Source organism: Schistocerca piceifrons, chromosome 5 (assembly GCF_021461385.2).
Source record: "Schistocerca piceifrons isolate TAMUIC-IGC-003096 chromosome 5, iqSchPice1.1, whole genome shotgun sequence".
In the NCBI taxonomy this organism is placed as follows: domain Eukaryota; kingdom Metazoa; phylum Arthropoda; class Insecta; order Orthoptera; family Acrididae; genus Schistocerca; species Schistocerca piceifrons.
In genome coordinates this window covers 440275817-440293151 of record NC_060142.1, presented here as the reverse complement: position 1 = coordinate 440293151, position 17335 = coordinate 440275817, and the positions used below count along the sequence as shown (strand labels likewise).

The window sequence follows — 17335 nt, the reverse complement described above, 5'->3', positions numbered from 1 at the left end:
TGGAAAATATTAATAGTAACCTTAGACCTTTTGCAGATGATGCAGTTACATATAATGAAGTACTGTCTGAAAGAAGCTGCATGAATATTCAGTCAGATCTTGATTTTTTTTAAAAGAAGAAGAAGAAGAAGAAGAAACATAGTTGCCTATGAATATAATATCAATGAATCATCATTGATTGACCCACTCATACAAGTAGCTAGGTGTAACACTTCCAAGGGATATGAAATGAAATTATCACATTGGCTCAGTTGTGGGTACAGTAGGTGTAGACTTCGGTTTGTTGGTAGAATACCAGGGAAGTGCAATCAGTCAACAAAGGAGATTGTGTACAAATCACTCATGTGATTCATTCTAGAATATTGCTCAGGTTGTGAGACCCATACCACATAGGACTCACAGGGGATATAGAACATATACAGAGGACAGTAAGTATTGTCACATATTTGTATGTCCCCTGGGCAAGTGTCACAGATATGTTGAAGAAAAACTGGCAGACCCTTGAAGATATGCTACTAACAAAGTTTCAACAACCGACTTTAAGTGAGGGCTCTAGGAATATACTATAACCTCTTACATATCAGTTAAATAGGGTTCATGAGGAAAAGATAACAATAATTACAGTATGCACAGAGGCATTCAGATAATCATTTATCCTAAGTTCCGTACATGAATGGAACAGCAAAAACCTTAATAACTGGTAGTTTGTAGAGTATTGATGTAAGTGTAGATGTAGATGCTTCTGCATCATTGTATGGCTACTGTTAAAGTTCTGAGAGTGTTCATTCTAAAAAGAGTCAAGCAACATACTGCTTCCTCTTAGATGTAGCTCAAAAAAAGATCAACAACATAAAATTAGATATATTCAAGTCCACACAGAGACTTACCACCAATCGTTCTTCCTGTAACCCATATGCAGCTGGAATAGGAAAAGGAAGAAGTGACAGTAGTACACATAATACCCCTGACACACACCATAAGGTGGCTTGTGGCGTATAGGTGTAGATGCAGAAGTAGATGATTATGTTCTAACCTTGAATGAAACTGTGCTATTTTAATCTTTGCCTGAAGATGCACTTAAAGAGAGTTTGTTGTGGGTGTGGGTGTACATAAGATGTGCGTAAGGGCAGGGAGAATACAGAGGTTCCATCAGCATGAAAAGAGGAAACAAAATCTGCAAAGCAATGGTGGACAATAGAGAAAATACTTGCATCAGGCAGACTGCACTTCAAATGTCAATATATGGCTTTGGCAAAGAGAAAATGTACGTTTTTTGTGCCACATGAACCATCAGATAATAATAATCAGGTCAGAGTAGAATGCTGTACAAATTGATTGTGACTCACAAAAATGTTTTCAATTAACCTCATACAATGTGGCAGAATGGAGGCTGGTTTAGGCCCAAAAGGAATGATAAAATTAATTTCTTCCAAAAGGTAAAGCTGTAAAACCTGATTATCATCGTATATTGTCCCAACTGGTCATAGGCAACAATCCTTCAAATTGGACCACAACTTGAAAACAATGTTCCTGGTCAAACCCAAATGCCTCAACCTATAAATTGGAGATAAAATGTTATTTTCTTTGATCAAGATTAAGAATTAAATATATTTTGTGGAGTTTATTAATTTTAAGTAAAGAAATGATTAAATAAACACTAAATCTGAGTTTGGTTTTCCTAACATTCTGTGATATAACATGTTTTAGGAAGTTTGCATGCATTTCTGTTCACAGGGATACTGTTGTGAAACCTATTCTGATTGAGCCTGAAGGATTTCCAGTGGAAATTACTAAATCATCATTTATCTGTTCTGAAAGTAAGTGTTTTCAGTTATTCTTGGATTAAATAAAATCTTCATCCCTCTGTCCTATTATACATACAGTGTCCAACAACAGTATTGAGAAAGATTGGTTGCTACTCACTACATGGAGAAGGCATTGAGTCACAGGGAGTCACACTAAAAAAGGAAGCTAGAATGATTGAGCTTACAGACCCTTCAAGAAACGCGCTCGTACACACACACTCGCGTGCTCACACACACATGTACGCGCGCACACAAACATGTGCAAGCGCGCGTACACACACACACACACACACACACACACACACACACACACACACACACAGCTTTACTGTATTTGAGGTGAGCTGCAAAATGCTTGTTGCTACTCATCTCATAACAGGTGCTGTCAGAACTTTACTGCCCGGAGATGACAGTGACCTTACGTGTGTGAGTTGTGCTTTTGTGAATGTGTGTGTTTTCTACTTATGATGAAGGACATAGTCCATAAGCTGAACAATTCTGGCATTCTTTTTCATTGTGCCTGTCTGTGACTCAATGCCTCATGCACATGATAAGTAACAATCTAAACTTTCCATATTGTTGTTAGTTTATTTTGGACATTCCATTGTTTGATTATGCATACTTGACACTTGGTGTGGACACACTAGAAGCAATCTCTGCCTCCAAGAAACGCTACTTTTGCTGGGCAGCCAGCATAACATAAAAATGTATCAGCATTTTTAGGAAACAGTGGTAATACATGGAGCTATTTACTGTTTAAATGATTTTTTGTATTAGAAAATAAGATTTTGTTATTCAAAACTAAAAAAAGTTACTATTTAATGTGATTTGGAAGAGTATTATATGGTAAGAGGGCTGTTACCAATTAATTTTATGTCAGTACTTCCTTTCCCAGCATCCTTAATGAAAAGTATGTAACTACTTTCTATATAAAGTGTACCATCCATCCTTTTCACCATCACCAAAGTTACCTTTGGACTTCTCTATCAGGCAAGATATTTTAGTATATTTTCTTTGCAGGGTAAGTTCTGCTCACAGTGGTTTTGTAAAAATTCATAATTGCAAACTGTAATTAATCCCTAAGCTGTTACTATACCTTTCTGCAGGTTGAAGCTTTGAATCAGTCTGTGAGGACTGCTCAAATAGCACCAATGGTACAAAATTATCCCCAAATACCAAAGATAAAGCTCAGATCCCCATCTGGGCCATAGTTTTAATCTACCTGGAAAATTCAATTTTATTAGCTGTTTCAACATCCATTGCCATCGGAATTATCTAGCGAAACAAGAGTTGGACTAAATTTCAAAGGTTGGGGACTGTTAGGGACATGCTGCAGTCTTGCAACACTGCTTTTTTCTTTCTGTTACATTATTATTATTATTATTATTATTATTATTATTATTATTATTATTTAGCATCATTCTCCTCCATTTATTCATGACTAGGAATTTTCATAGTATTTTTCTCATTCTTCACTGACCCTCACTCTGATGAACTTTTGCTATTCCTAGTTTCCTCAGTACTCCCACTTCCCACTTTTTTAGCATTGACTATGATTCACACATCATACTACAGCTGCAGTAATGTGTGGGGTTGATAACGTTTTACAGTGTTTAGCAGGAATATAAATGGCTGACTGAGTCTCGTGTTGTTGTTGTTGTTGTTGTTGTGGTGGTCTTCAGTCCAGAGACTGGTTTGATGCAGCTCTCCATGCTACTCTATCTTGTGCAAGCCTCTTCACCTCCAAGCACCTACGCAACCTACATCCTTCTCAATCTGCTTAGCGTATTCATCTCTTGGTCTCCCTGTATGATTTGTACCCTCCACGCTGCCTTACAAATGAATTTAATTGATGAAAGGAGAAAATATAAAAATGCAGTAAATGAAACAGGCAAAAGGGAGTACAGACATCTCAGAAATGACATTGGGAGGAAGTGCAAAATGGCTAAGCAGGGATGGCTAGAGGACAAATGTAAGGATGTAGACGCATACAGGACGCATACAGGAAATTAAAGAGACCTTTGGAGAAAAGAGACTCACCTGTATGAATATCAAGAGCTCAGATGGAAAACCAGTTCTAAGCAAAGAAGGGAAAGCAGAAAGGTGGAAGGAGTATATAGAGGGTCTATACAAGGGCGATGTGCTTGAGTGCAATGTTATAGATATGGAAGAGGATGTAGATGAAGATGAAATGGGAGATATGATACTGCGTGAAGAGTTTGACAGAGCACTGAAAGACCTAAGTCGAAACAAGGCCCTGGGAGTAGACAACATTCTGTAGAGCTACGGATAACATTGGGAGAGCCAGCCATGATGAAACTGTTCCATCTGGTGAGCAAGATGTATGAGACAGGCAAAATACCTTCAGACTTCAAGAAGAATATAATAATTCCAATCTCAAAGAAACCAGGTGTTGACAGGTGTGAAAATTACTGAAATATCAGTTTAATAAGTCATGGCTGCAATATACTAACATGAATTCTTTACAGATGAGTGGAAAAACTGGCAGAAACTGACCTCAGGGAAGATCAGTTTGGGCACTGAGTCTCATAACTTTACCTTAATAATAAGTGATGATATATTTTTATGATGAGAAATGTAATACTTCAGTGTGTCAGATGATTAAGATGATGTTACACATGCATTAACCATCCTAATGTATGATACATGATAATGGCACATTTGAGCCATTTACCTTGTGAGCTTCTGAGGTGTTTAGCGCTCAGTTTTCAATATTGTGTAGGCATTGAACTTGTGACAAGCCTACATGTTGAAACCATTCATGAATACCTTCATTTGGGAAAAGCCATAATTGTATATTCATCTGTCACAAACAACAACATGTTGCTGATTGGAGTCATAGCTGACCTATTATGAGTATTAACAACAGAAGGAAGTGCAGAGGTGTAGTAAATCACTTGCCAATTCAATGCACCAACAATAACATCTAGTGAACAGCTGTGCCATGCAGAACCACGTCCTCACAATAGTGTGTGGAATCCACTACACATTTATCTCTGCTCACTGTGCATCATAGAGGACAGTATTGATGCAAGAACTAGTTCACTGGAAACTGGATGAGGAGATGCATCTTGGTTGCTGACAGGGCACAATTCAGGCCAGTGATGGAGGACTTCTTAGGTGTGAGAATTTTATACGTGTTGTCATGGGGCTTCTATACCTCTGCCATAGTCTTTCACCAGTGAGCAGTGCAAGAGCTTACAGTCCTATCACAGGCTCCTCACAAGTGACCTAAATTTTCAGCAAGCCAGTGGGCCACCTTAGTGCACTAAGTGAAGGGGTAGTTTATATTCACTCCACTGACATGAAGGTGCTTAGTTGAGTTGAGATTAAAACTATGTGCTGAACAGGAACTGTGTGCTTTTGTAGCTAGATCAATAAGCACTGCCTGCTAAATTCGAGAGTCCAGTTTTGAGTCCTGATGTACCACACAGTTTTAATATGCCAGGACATTTTATAAAAATGCACTCTCCAATGAAGAGTGAAAGATTCATTATGAAAATCTTAATATAACATGGATCTAACTATTTTAAAGTGTGTCATTATGTACAATTATGTAAAAAAACTGATAAGTAAGATTTTTATTCTACCCCTAAAAATTAATGAAATAAGTGTTGTAATTCTGTGAATTAGCCAGCCTAATTCACACAGATTTTATGTGCATTAATATTTTTCTCATGCACAATAATGGCTATATTGATCAGGAGTTGAACAATTTTTAGCCTTAAAGATAAGATTCACCAAAATGTGTAATTGTTATATGTATTGGTTTCAGATACTACCCAAAAATCTGTAGTGAGGTGGAATCTAGAAATACCACAAGACATTGTTGAGGATTCAGCCAGAGCTGAGATCAAAGTTGTTGGTGACTTGCTTGCTCCAACATTGCATGTCAGTACATGTTGGTCATAGTTCAGCATTCTGTTTTTATTATATCACATTATACTAATGATGACATTCTATTATTTTCCTTCTAGAATTTAGAGCACCTGGTTCGAATGCCAATGGGTTGTGGTGAACAAAACATGATTCTTTTTGTGCCAAACTTGCTCATAATCAACTACATGTCTGCAACTAATCAGATGAATCTGGCCCTAAAACAAAGTGCTGTGAAAAATCTGAGAAAAGGTATGATTTGATCAAATTCTGGGTTTTTATATGCAGATTTACATCTAATAATGATAAATGCTGACTCAGTTGGCACCTACAATCTTCATGAAGTGTTCAGATTAAAATTATCTGAAGAAGATACATATTAATAAAATATGTTGCTTTGTATGTTGTTATTTGATTGCATTTTACTTGGCTTATTTCACACACACACACACACACACACACACACACACACAATTGCATGCATGTTGTTACAATAAATTGGCCTGTTTAATGTTAATTAAAATATAGAAATCCGCCCCCATTAGCTGAGTGGTCAGTGTGGCGAAATGCCATGCCAACGGGCCCGGGTTCGATTCCTGGCTGGGGCAGGAGATTTTCTCCATTCATGGACTGGGTGTTGTGTTGTTCTCATCATCATTTCATCCCCATCTCTGACGCGCAAGTCACCCAGTGTGGCGTCGAATGCAACAAGTACTTGCCCTCGGCAGCTGAACTTCCCCAAATGGGGGACTCCCTGCCCACAATGCCGTACGCTCATTTCCATTTCAAAATATAGAGCCTACTATTTTAATATCCCCTTTATGGTTGAATGAGTTTTCCTTGCCGATTGGTAGCTAGATAATAGTATTATAAAAATTTGTACCCCTTAGTCAGCTTGGTGCTCTTGCAGAGGAGTTTGCCTTGTGGTGGCTTTGGGTTTTATCCTCTTTCTAATTGGCATTCATAACAACACAAATATAATGACACAATGCAGTAGGAATTAATCAGATCCATTTTTGCTTAAGTGATCAGAAACACATTTGCATATATTCCACATGTATGAAAACAAAAAACTCATTTTATTTTAAAAACATTTTATATTTAGCTTTAAAGTTCTAAATAAGTTTTTATGTAGATTGTTGTTTTCATATGACTAGAACATGAAATTAGTTCTGGACACTAAGACATTATAGTTGTCTCTGAATAATCAAGTTACATTTTCTGCACTTTTTGTAATGTCATGTTTCATTAACAGCTGCAGAATAATGATGAACTTTTCACATGCAGGATACCAGCGTGAGCTCAATTATCGTCGAACAGATGGGTCTTACTCAGCGTTTGGAGACTCAGATCCAAGTGGGTCCATGTGGCTGACAGCTTTTGTTGTTAAATCATTTGCTCAAGCCAGAAAATATATATTTATAGATGAAAATGATTTAAAAGTCAGCATAGACTGGATAGTTAAGAAGCAGTTAGAGAATGGTTGTTTCCCCTTAGTGGGGCAAGTATTTCAAAAAGATATTAAGGTAATTTAATGATATCAAAGTATTAATAATATCTATTTCCTGTTGTTCTTATTTATTTAATCTCTTAAATTCAACTGCAGGGAGGCTTATCAGAAGAAAGTTCATCATCAGCCTTAACTGCATATGTGCTTGTTTCCTTACTGGAGGCCGGCCTCCCCCTATCACCTTCTGTTACTTCAAATGCTCTCTATTGTCTAAGAGGTGACCAAGAGCTGGATGTCTATTCATTGGCTCTTACAACCTATGCATTTTCTTTGCTGGAGGAAAGAGTATTGGCAACAGAGTCACTGCGCCACTTAATGGGAAATGCTTTAACTCAACAGGATCTGTTGTGGTGGGAGAAACAAGGTATGACTTTCAATGAAATATAGACTTATAAGTAAGTGTGATTTATATGATGATACTTATAATCTTGAACTTCATGTGTGTGGAGATTGTAACTCTGAAAGTAATGTATACTAGTAAAGTTGAAAAGCACTGCAAACAATGGCAGACAGTTATTTCTCAGAGATTTGAGAAGAAAAATGATAATAATTAAGGTAAAATCATTGTTCTAGCATGGCTTGTAATCCCCCCCAGTCTGTGCTTTTTAAATAATTACAGTAAAGTGTTCGCTGAAATTTATAGAAATTGGGCAAGTGAAAGAGGTGTGTTACATCAGGTAAGTCGATGACTATTTAATTGAACTGCATGCCTAAACCAACATCTGCAGTGCATGCTGTATGCTTAGAGAACTATATTTAACAATTGTTCTGAAATAATAACATTCACTCAGATTAAGACAGTTTATTTGTTCACTAGTAGCAGGTTTATGGTCCCATGTCATCCTGCCTCAACCCAACATAATTCATCTTGCTTAGCCATATAAGTTAGTTTCTTTCACTTCCTTAGTTACTTCACCCAGAACAGTTCAAGACTTATTCCAGTGTTTAACCTTTGTACATAGAAATGTAAAAAATTAATTTGCCTATGCTGCTAATGGCTTCCCATACCCATCTTTGACCTCCTCAAAACTCATTATTGTACATACTTTTGTTTCAAAATACTTCACGTGAATATTTAATCACAAACACAGCTGAGTTACTTTCCCTTATTGCTTCTGAATTCATTATACTTCAAAATTACCTTTTGTCTGCACTTCTAGGATACAGCTTAACTGTCACCCTTAAATGCTACCACCAACTGGCTTGTTGCAGTGTTTTGAAAGCATGTACAGTCTATGTGGGTTCCTCAACCAACAGCATTTAACTGTAATTTCTGAACCATTTAGGACATCAGCAATATCAGAGCCACTGAAAGTGAGCCATTAATATTGATCTTTAGTAAGAACAATATGTGCAAACAAACTTATGCCTGAGGCACATGTAATACATTATAATAATGTCCTGACTATATGCTTAAGTGATGCTGTGACGTGTGTCCTCTTAAATGAAAGGCTTCCTCTCTTCGATAATCTTTCCCAGCAAATATACTGTGATGGGTAAGGATTGTTGAATGAAAAAATTTTTAGTTGACAGTTAGTTTATTATATCTTCAGTTCATGAATATGATCTCTACATTCGTCTAACAACTCACTTAGCTACATGAACGCAATCACTGTTCACTTTGTCATGAAAGTTAGCTATTGCTTCTGCCCAGTTACCATAAAGAAAATACTGGTTCTTAAGGCATAATTGTACTTAAGACTAACTACTTTGCAATACTGTGCTTTCCAGTGGGGTCACATCCAGACTTTTACATATATACTGTATGACCTCACTCTGCTTGCATGCATTTCTTGCAGATGTCAAAAGGTCATCCCCTTCCTAACTAACAAGGTATTTCTACATCAACTGTGAGCTTTGGTCCATAGAGAAAGGGTAAGATTTGAGGTAGTACTAGTATTGATATCTGTACCTTGAGAAACAATTTCTTGGAAATAAAAATTAAATATAGAACAGCAAAATTTGTCTGGTAACCATAAGAAATTCAAAAGTTAAACTAAAAAGACCCCACAGAGTCAAAAATGTAAGAAAAACTCCAAGAAATGGTGCCCTCCTCTGTTAATCATGCACTGAGAATTTACTATGAACAACACAGTACCCATGTGTACCTACATGTAAAGATTTTACAGTAGTTTTTACAAAGTTTTTGTAGCACTAAGATTATCATAAGATTGCACAAATTCAAAATTAACATTAATTCGACATTCCAAAAACTATTCATTTTCCATTTTCAAATGCTCTGCATATCAAAACTTTCGACATTTCAAATGTGAAAATATCAATATTCATCAGTTATACAGAATGCATTTAAGATTCATAAAAATACTGTGCATCACAAGCAATTAGAAAAGATACTCAAAAATTAACATGTTCTCAAATTCTTAAATCAAGAAGCAGGTATTTTTAACATAGGGAAATCAGCATTAATCTTTATAGTTGAGACAAAAATGCACCTATACTAAAGTTAATCACTGTTGCTAACAATTTTCCAGAGAAATAACATACCCTTCACATAGTATAGTTCTTAAAGATGTCTAGGAACTCAGTGTATTTATTTAAGATAAACCTATATTTAGTGTGTATTTAGTACATCTGAGGAATGTGTAAGGAACACCAAAAGAGCAAAGCAACATCTGTCTGCTGTAAAAGAAATCAATTGACTACACATAATTGTCACACACATTTTAAATAAGATACTATTTGAAACACTGGGGTGTAATGTGACTTGCAGTGGGTACCATCCACACTTTCACTTAAAGAGTACAATGCCATATCTACTGTAAGCAGTATCTATGTGAGCTAGCTCTGGCCCACCCTCCAGCCACTTTGCTCAGTGTTTTGGGGAGGGAGGTTACCAGCTGGTACTAGTTGAAACCAAGTCTTACATGCCTCCACGCCACTGATTAGTTTCAGATGCTCTGCACAGTGTCAGTTCCTGCTCTTACTGCTTCATCCTGCTGCTGTGCTACTGTGGCAGCCCCTGTTGATTCACTCACTCTATTTTTCAGCTATTAACATGTAAAAAAAATGACATATCATGCATGTTGTAAGTCCAGCCAAATACAGTACACAGCTGCTAATACATGCTGTCCTAGATGTGAGTTATTGCATGTGCTTTGCTGCGCTCCTACTCAAATGTTACTCTGTTTTCTGATGCGGCCATATTTTAGCTAACTGCTGCTTGTTGAATAACTCAATCCAAAACACTGTTCAGAATATACAGAAGAAAACTATACTTTATTAAGCTGTTTGTAAAAATAATGGGTCAATGTACACACAAAACATAAAAAACTTCCCCATTGTTCTAAATCTACAATCATTTAATCTCTAGTGTTTCTGTCACTTTCTTCTGTTGATCATCAGTTCTGTGTCATACTTTGTATTTTCACATTTTCATGTGGCCAAACAGTTCAAGTTTTATTTTTATTTTGCAGGATCCCACATTAAATTTTCATTGTTCTGCACTTTTATATGAGGACTATCCAGTAAGTAACAGAAGTTTTGAAATAAAAAATATTAATATGGAAAAACCAAATTTTATTATACACATTTTAATCTATTTTTCTACATAATCACCATTCGAATTGAGGCAATTATCGTACCTGGCACAAGTTTCTCAATACCATCTCAGTAGAAATCTGTTGCCTATGATTGCAACCACTGGTAACTGCATGTAGTTCAATGTCAATATCAAAGTGTTGTGCAGCAAACCATGTCTTCATTACTGGGAAGAGATGGTAATTGCTCAGCACCAAATCCGGGCTTTTAGTGGATGATCAAACATGTCCCACCCAAAACCATGTAGGAGCTTTTGGGTATGATTGGCCATATGTGGATGCGCTTTATTGTGAAAAAACAAAGCATTTGTACTAAATTTTCCCTGATACTTGTTTTGAATTGCCCACCTTAACTTTGTCAGTGTTTGACAATAACTGTCTGAGTTAATTCTTGTGCTACATTCAAGGAAATAAATGAGAATCTCTCCCCTAGAATCTCAAAACACAGTAGTCATGATCTTTCTTGCTGACAGCATTTGTAAACACTTCCTCGGTTTCTTGGAAGAATTTGTGTGTCCCATTCCATCAATTGGCTTTTTGCTTCACAATTGACATGCATCACTCAAGTGTCATCCACAGACACCATAAGATTGATAATTTTTTTTACCATTTTTCTTGTAATCTCAAGGGAAGGTTAGTGCTGCAGCCAGAATCTGTTTTTGCGGTCTTTAGTTAGGATTTTGAGAACCCATGTAGAAATGAACTCCGTGAAATTTGGAGGAAATGTTGTGAAGTTTTTGTGATTTAAAAACACTGATTTTCACGAATTTTATTGTTGACTTTCACCCATAGTTCATCATTCACGAGGCTAGGCCTACCCCTGTGGTCTTCATCTTGAACATTGGCATGGCCATTTTTAAAATCAATGCACCATCGCCATACTCGGCTTTCACTCTTTATACATTTTCCATACACACCACAAAGATCATGATAAATTTCAAGTGGTTTGCAGTTTTTTGTCAACAAAAGCCTATTTTCAGATCACACAAGTGGCAAGTTTTCTATTGCAGCGCACATTTCAACATGTCACAGAAAACAAAGTAGCAGAGACACAGACCCCCCCCCCCCCCCCCCCCCCCCCCCCGAAGTTGCATACTGAGTGTAGAATGTTATGGCACCAAGATGGCTGCTGTACTGCAGCCCACTATACTGATAGAACAAACCATCTGTTACTTTCTGCATAGCCCTCATAACAGTCCCAATTTTGTTATGATTTCTTCTTATTTTATAAGGTTGGAGATCCACAATATTCATATATCTGGTTTTGCGCTTTAACTGAGCATGTAATGCATAAAAGACATTTGGATGTGGCTTGTGTTCCACCTCAAATGTTACTCTGAATATCTTGACAAATTTTGAACTTCTTGAGTTAGTTTCCTTCAATCTTTTATGGTTCTTTACTAACACAAAATTGCAAATATTTCTTTTATTTTCTTATCATTTCTGTCTTTCCTTTCTTTGCCAAAAATTATATGCTTTTCTCCTCCATTTTCTCACATTCTTCAGCTAATTTGTTGTTGTTTATAACTTCTGTACTACTTGCACATGCTCCTATTATTCCTATTTAAGTCCTTAGTGTTACCATTTTGCATTTTCCAACTCATTATTTCTTCCCATTCCACAGCTGCTTCTGTTTTCACATTATGAACATTTTCTTATGGCTTATACTTTGCTCTTCCATACTATCTCTTAATGGGTTTAGTTGATTTCAGATCTGTTCATCACACTTCTAGATTTCTTTCTTTTCTCCCAACTTTATATTCAGTTTTGTTTGCTTAACTTTATTGTCTGTAAATTTTTTCTATCAATTCATTTACATTGTCTTCTACAAGTTCTACTATCCTATTTGTTAAATACTGCCTAGTTCCTAATGTTGTTTTTGGCATTTCCGCATATGTGACTTCACTGCCATCCTGCTTTGCCTCCAGGTTTTAAGAGAATGGACATGGCTAATTAGATAGCCCTAATTTCACTCTTTCATAGCCCTAATTTCGCTCTTTCCAGTAACTAATTTAATTTTTCCAAAGCATAATTAACTTTGATGATATTTGTTGTTAAAGTATGCCCATATACAAAAGTACTTGCATCATTTGAGCTCCTCAGATTGTTAAGTCCCAGGTTTGATTTCATATTTCTGTTGCCCCAATTTTTCTGCTTTGGGTAGTGCCTTTGTTTATCTAGCACTAATTAAGACTTTGAATCAATTAACAAAATTTTGAACATGTCAATTTTACATAAAAGTAGGGAATCTGCTGTGGAGCCATACAGTATTCATCTTGAGATTTAATACTTTCCTAACCAGTTGTAATCTACTTAAACTAGTTTATTGTTGGAAGCAATAAATGGTACAACGTGCCTGACCCTTCCCCTTGCAATTTTATAAACTAATATGCAATCACTGAAATCATAAAATATATTCCACCAGTCCTTATACACTCCACTCAACCCAAAAATCTTAATTTTGGGCTGGGCAGTTATCACAGTAACATTATGTAGCGAATCACTTTTTGTTAATTTCTTTGTGAGAGTCCACATTGAGCAAGCACACAGTTAACAACTATAAAAACATTTACTGCTTGGAAATGGCAATGATAACATCTATGTAGCGAAAGTCTGTGAGTTTCATTAACTTGATTAATATTTCTAACAAAATTTGTGACTACCTAGCCTACTGCTCATGTCCTCATATTGTCTTCACTAGCATGTACTAAAAGTGCTGGATTATTTGTGTCTGATGGACAGATATGTGTGTAGGACTCGCCTATGTTGTTTTAACTTTCATGTGAACTTGTAATTGAGAAACAGCCATGCCTATAAAATTTGATGAATCGGTAATGAGACAAACATTTTTGTTTGTGAATTCCATAAGTGCCAATAACAAACTAGGATTTGGGAGAGTGAAAGGAGTGTGATCAGTGTTAAAAGGACTTTGACAAGAGATGAAAGCCAAAACCAATCTTCAGCTGGCATCACCAAAAGAATGGGAAGAATATTTCTAGAAATTATTAAATGAGGATAGAGAACAGTGGAAGAAAAAGGAACAGGAAAGAAAAGAAACAGGAAGGGAAGGAGATCCTAATTTAAGAATGTGAGGTGAGTAAGGTGTTAAGAACAGGAAATAACAGTAAATCACGTGGACCAGTCAGACCAATCTGGAGTTCTTAAAATATGGTGGTGACAAAATTGTGAAACTAATAACATGGTTATTCAATAAAATATTACATGAAAATTCACTTCCCAAGAAAATGAAGCTGCACTATATTAATACTATATTTAAGAAAGGGGGTCACAAAATCTGCTCAAACTATCAACGAATATGTTTTATAAACACATTAAACAGAATTTTTGGAAAAATAATTAAGAATAAATGGGAAATAAATTTTGAAACCCAAGAAGAACAATGTGACTTCACAGCTGGTAGATCATGTGTAGACCATATTTTCCATTATGACAGATCTTAGAGAAACATAGGGAAAAATTTAAAAAAAAACAACATAGGATTAATTTTCATGGATTTAGAAAAAGCATATGATAGTGTCCCTAGAAAACTACTTTGGAGAGCATTACATAGGGTGAACATAAGGGGTCATTTAATTAAAATAATAAAAGAAATATATAAAGATAACGTATGTCAAGTGAAAATTGGTAGTACACTCATGCAGAAATTTAGAACAAGCAAGGGTCTATTACAAGGCTGCCCCATGTCACCAACATTATTTACAATCTATATAGATGTAAGTCTTAAGACATGGTCTCGTAAATGCAATGGACTGGGGCTATAAATTAAAGATGGAATTTATTTACATCACCTACTTTTGCTGCTGATCAAGTAGTTAGAGCACAAGACGGGCAGGATGCAAATTATATTTGTAACCAGTTAGCAATGGTATACAGAAACTGGGGATTAAAGATTAATTATCAGAAAACAGAGTACCTTACTAACGATCCAGATGGCTTACACATAGAGGGAAAGAAACTTAAGAAGGTCACTACTTTCTGTTATGTGGAATCATCAGAGAGAGAAACTAATAAAAGAATTGGCAGTGGGACGAAGGTTATTGGGGTGCTCAAGTCAGTCTTGTGGAGCAAAAATGTGATAAATCGATCCAAAAGCATCATATATATATATTGATATTAGAGAGCATAGTTATGTATGGAGTGGAGAAATATTAGAAGTCATAGTTATGTATGGTGTGGAGACTAGGACTACTAATTTGAAACAGGTAAAAAAACTGCAAGCAGTAGAAATGGTCTTATGGAGAAGATCAGTAAGAATTTCTAGAAAGGAGAAACTAAGAAACAATGAAATAATAGAGAGAATGGAAGAAAGAGAAAGAATGCATGTCACAATAGATAGAAGGAAGTTACAATGATTCGAGCATGTAAGAAGAGTGGAGGAAGCGAGTATATAAAAAATGATACTGGATTTGGAACTGGAGAGAAAGAAGAGAAGAGGTTGCCCTATGACCACCTGGTTCCAAAATGTGTGATTAACAATGAGAAAACTTAGTGTAGAGGAAGAAGATATATAAGATTGAAATGCCTGGAGGGACATCCTGAGGAGATAAATTAAGATCTTACTTAACATATGTAATAATTTCCAGGTATTTGTTATATTGTGGAAAAACCTTTGTAAAGGGGAAAATCTCAATAACTAAAAAATAAAAATTCCATAAGCACATAATCAGCGATGTGTGAAAGTGACGTGTTGGGAAATGCTAGTTATGAACTTGTGCTATAACTCCCATTGAGTTATTTTACTGTTTCCTGATATCAATAATTAGGTTTACTTTCTTGACTGATTCAGTGATAAGATACAAACTAATAATTGTTTCAGTTACTTTACTATATTAAGAACTGATCATCACTCATGATAAAAACAAATGTGTCAATAGGTAAAAGTGTTGGTGTTGCGTTCATAATTATAGAACATAGTTAGAACATCCACACAGGCTTTTTTAGACTATAAACTTATGGTATGACCAGTGAAAAATATCTATAATCAAGTAAGTAATCTTGATGCTATTCAGGAGGAGTCGGCCAGTTGCAGGCACTAGGATCCAACTTCTCCCTTTTCCCATCATTGTACAAAAACATATCACCACACCACAAGCACACATCCATTACAGTCACCTACACAGAAAAGATATACTTAAACACAACTTCATGCACTGCAAGGAAAGGGGCCATTGTGCGCAGAGGAAGAAATGCCTTTCCATGCAGTTGGCTTAAAGTAACCTGTAGGATCTCCCAGCCAACAATGCCATCTGTCTCTTTCTTTCTTTAGCATACTACAAGAAATAAATGTTTGTAATTGGTCTTGTGGGCTCGCTACCATACACAGTTCATCACAGCTCTGCTAGGACTGCTTGTGTGAAATTCCAAACCGAAATGTTATCTCGTGGCAGGTTGTGGTGTTATGATCCTTGAAGTTTCAACAGCAACTATCTAGAAGATCTGAGCACTAGCAGCACTACTGCAGGAATACTGACCACAAATTTAACACTATGTGTCTTGACATTCATAAAAAAATGACAGTGGAGCTGTGAGGCAACATCAAGTTTAGTGTTAGGTTCTGTGTTTGTGGACAATGGGAATTCATCAGATTTGGCCTGAATACTGAGAGATAGGTTCCTGATGGCTCCTTCTCTATAACCCTCCAGTCCATAAAGTGAAGACTGTGCATGAGCTTTTGGACAGAAAATGGATCACAGTGCTGGATCACCCAATGTATTCACCATTTCTGGCCCCAGTTGACTTCTGGTTGTGCCCCAAGTTGAAGTTGGTGGTGAAAGGACACTGTTATGATGAAATTAAAGACATCCAAGAAAATTGTATTGCAGTACTAAATGCAATTCTGAAAAAAGGACTACAATGTCTGTTTTAAAACACTTTTAAAAAAGTTTCACCTGTGTATTGATTCAATGGTTTTCCGATCATAATCCAGGACTTCTATTTTTTATAGCCACAGTCCCTAGGGAACTGGGACATGCTGTGTAGAAGTTTTGAATGTTTGTAATGGAAACTGAAATATTCAGTATTAGCATTCATTTATAAAAATGAAAATAACTTCTAACTCATTTCACTACTTTCACTGTTTCATAGGCCTGTGAGCAATTAGCCTTTGGTAGAAAATAGATCCACCATTCTGACACATTACTCACATTTTGTGTCAGCCCTCATAATGTATACACCTGCTCCCTAAAGTCACATGCTGATCACCAAACTTAAACAACCATATTCATTATTATGAGACCACAAAAAAGTATAATTTTTCTAGAGAGATTCATAGGATACTCTTATTTCATAAAAATATGTTACATTAATTTAATTTTATACAGTGGTTTGTCTCAAAAGATTAAATGATTATACCAGTTGTATGGATTCAGTCACGAATAAAGTATATAACCACAGCATACCATCACTACAGAACTAACAATTGTGTGGATATTCAGCATTAAGTAAAAATGTCTCTCCTTGGAATTTTCTGTGCACTATTTATCTATGAATGTTAAGTATATTTCAAAACCCCATGCTTTTATAACACTTTACAAGATCCTTATTAA

The 17335-nt window shown here is 36.1% G+C and overlaps 1 protein-coding gene across 1 annotated transcript in view; it reads left to right on the top strand.

Moving 5' to 3' along the window:
- The window catches only part of LOC124798416 (murinoglobulin-1-like), a 288271-nt gene that overhangs the window by 162698 nt on the left and 108238 nt on the right, over positions 1–17335 (top strand). The window contains exons 18-22 of the mRNA XM_047261813.1: positions 1735–1817; positions 5602–5717; positions 5804–5954; positions 6990–7228; positions 7309–7576. Coding sequence (XP_047117769.1) covers positions 1735–1817; positions 5602–5717; positions 5804–5954; positions 6990–7228; positions 7309–7576 — 857 coding nt within the window. The remainder of the gene's footprint in view (positions 1–1734; positions 1818–5601; positions 5718–5803; positions 5955–6989; positions 7229–7308; positions 7577–17335) is intronic.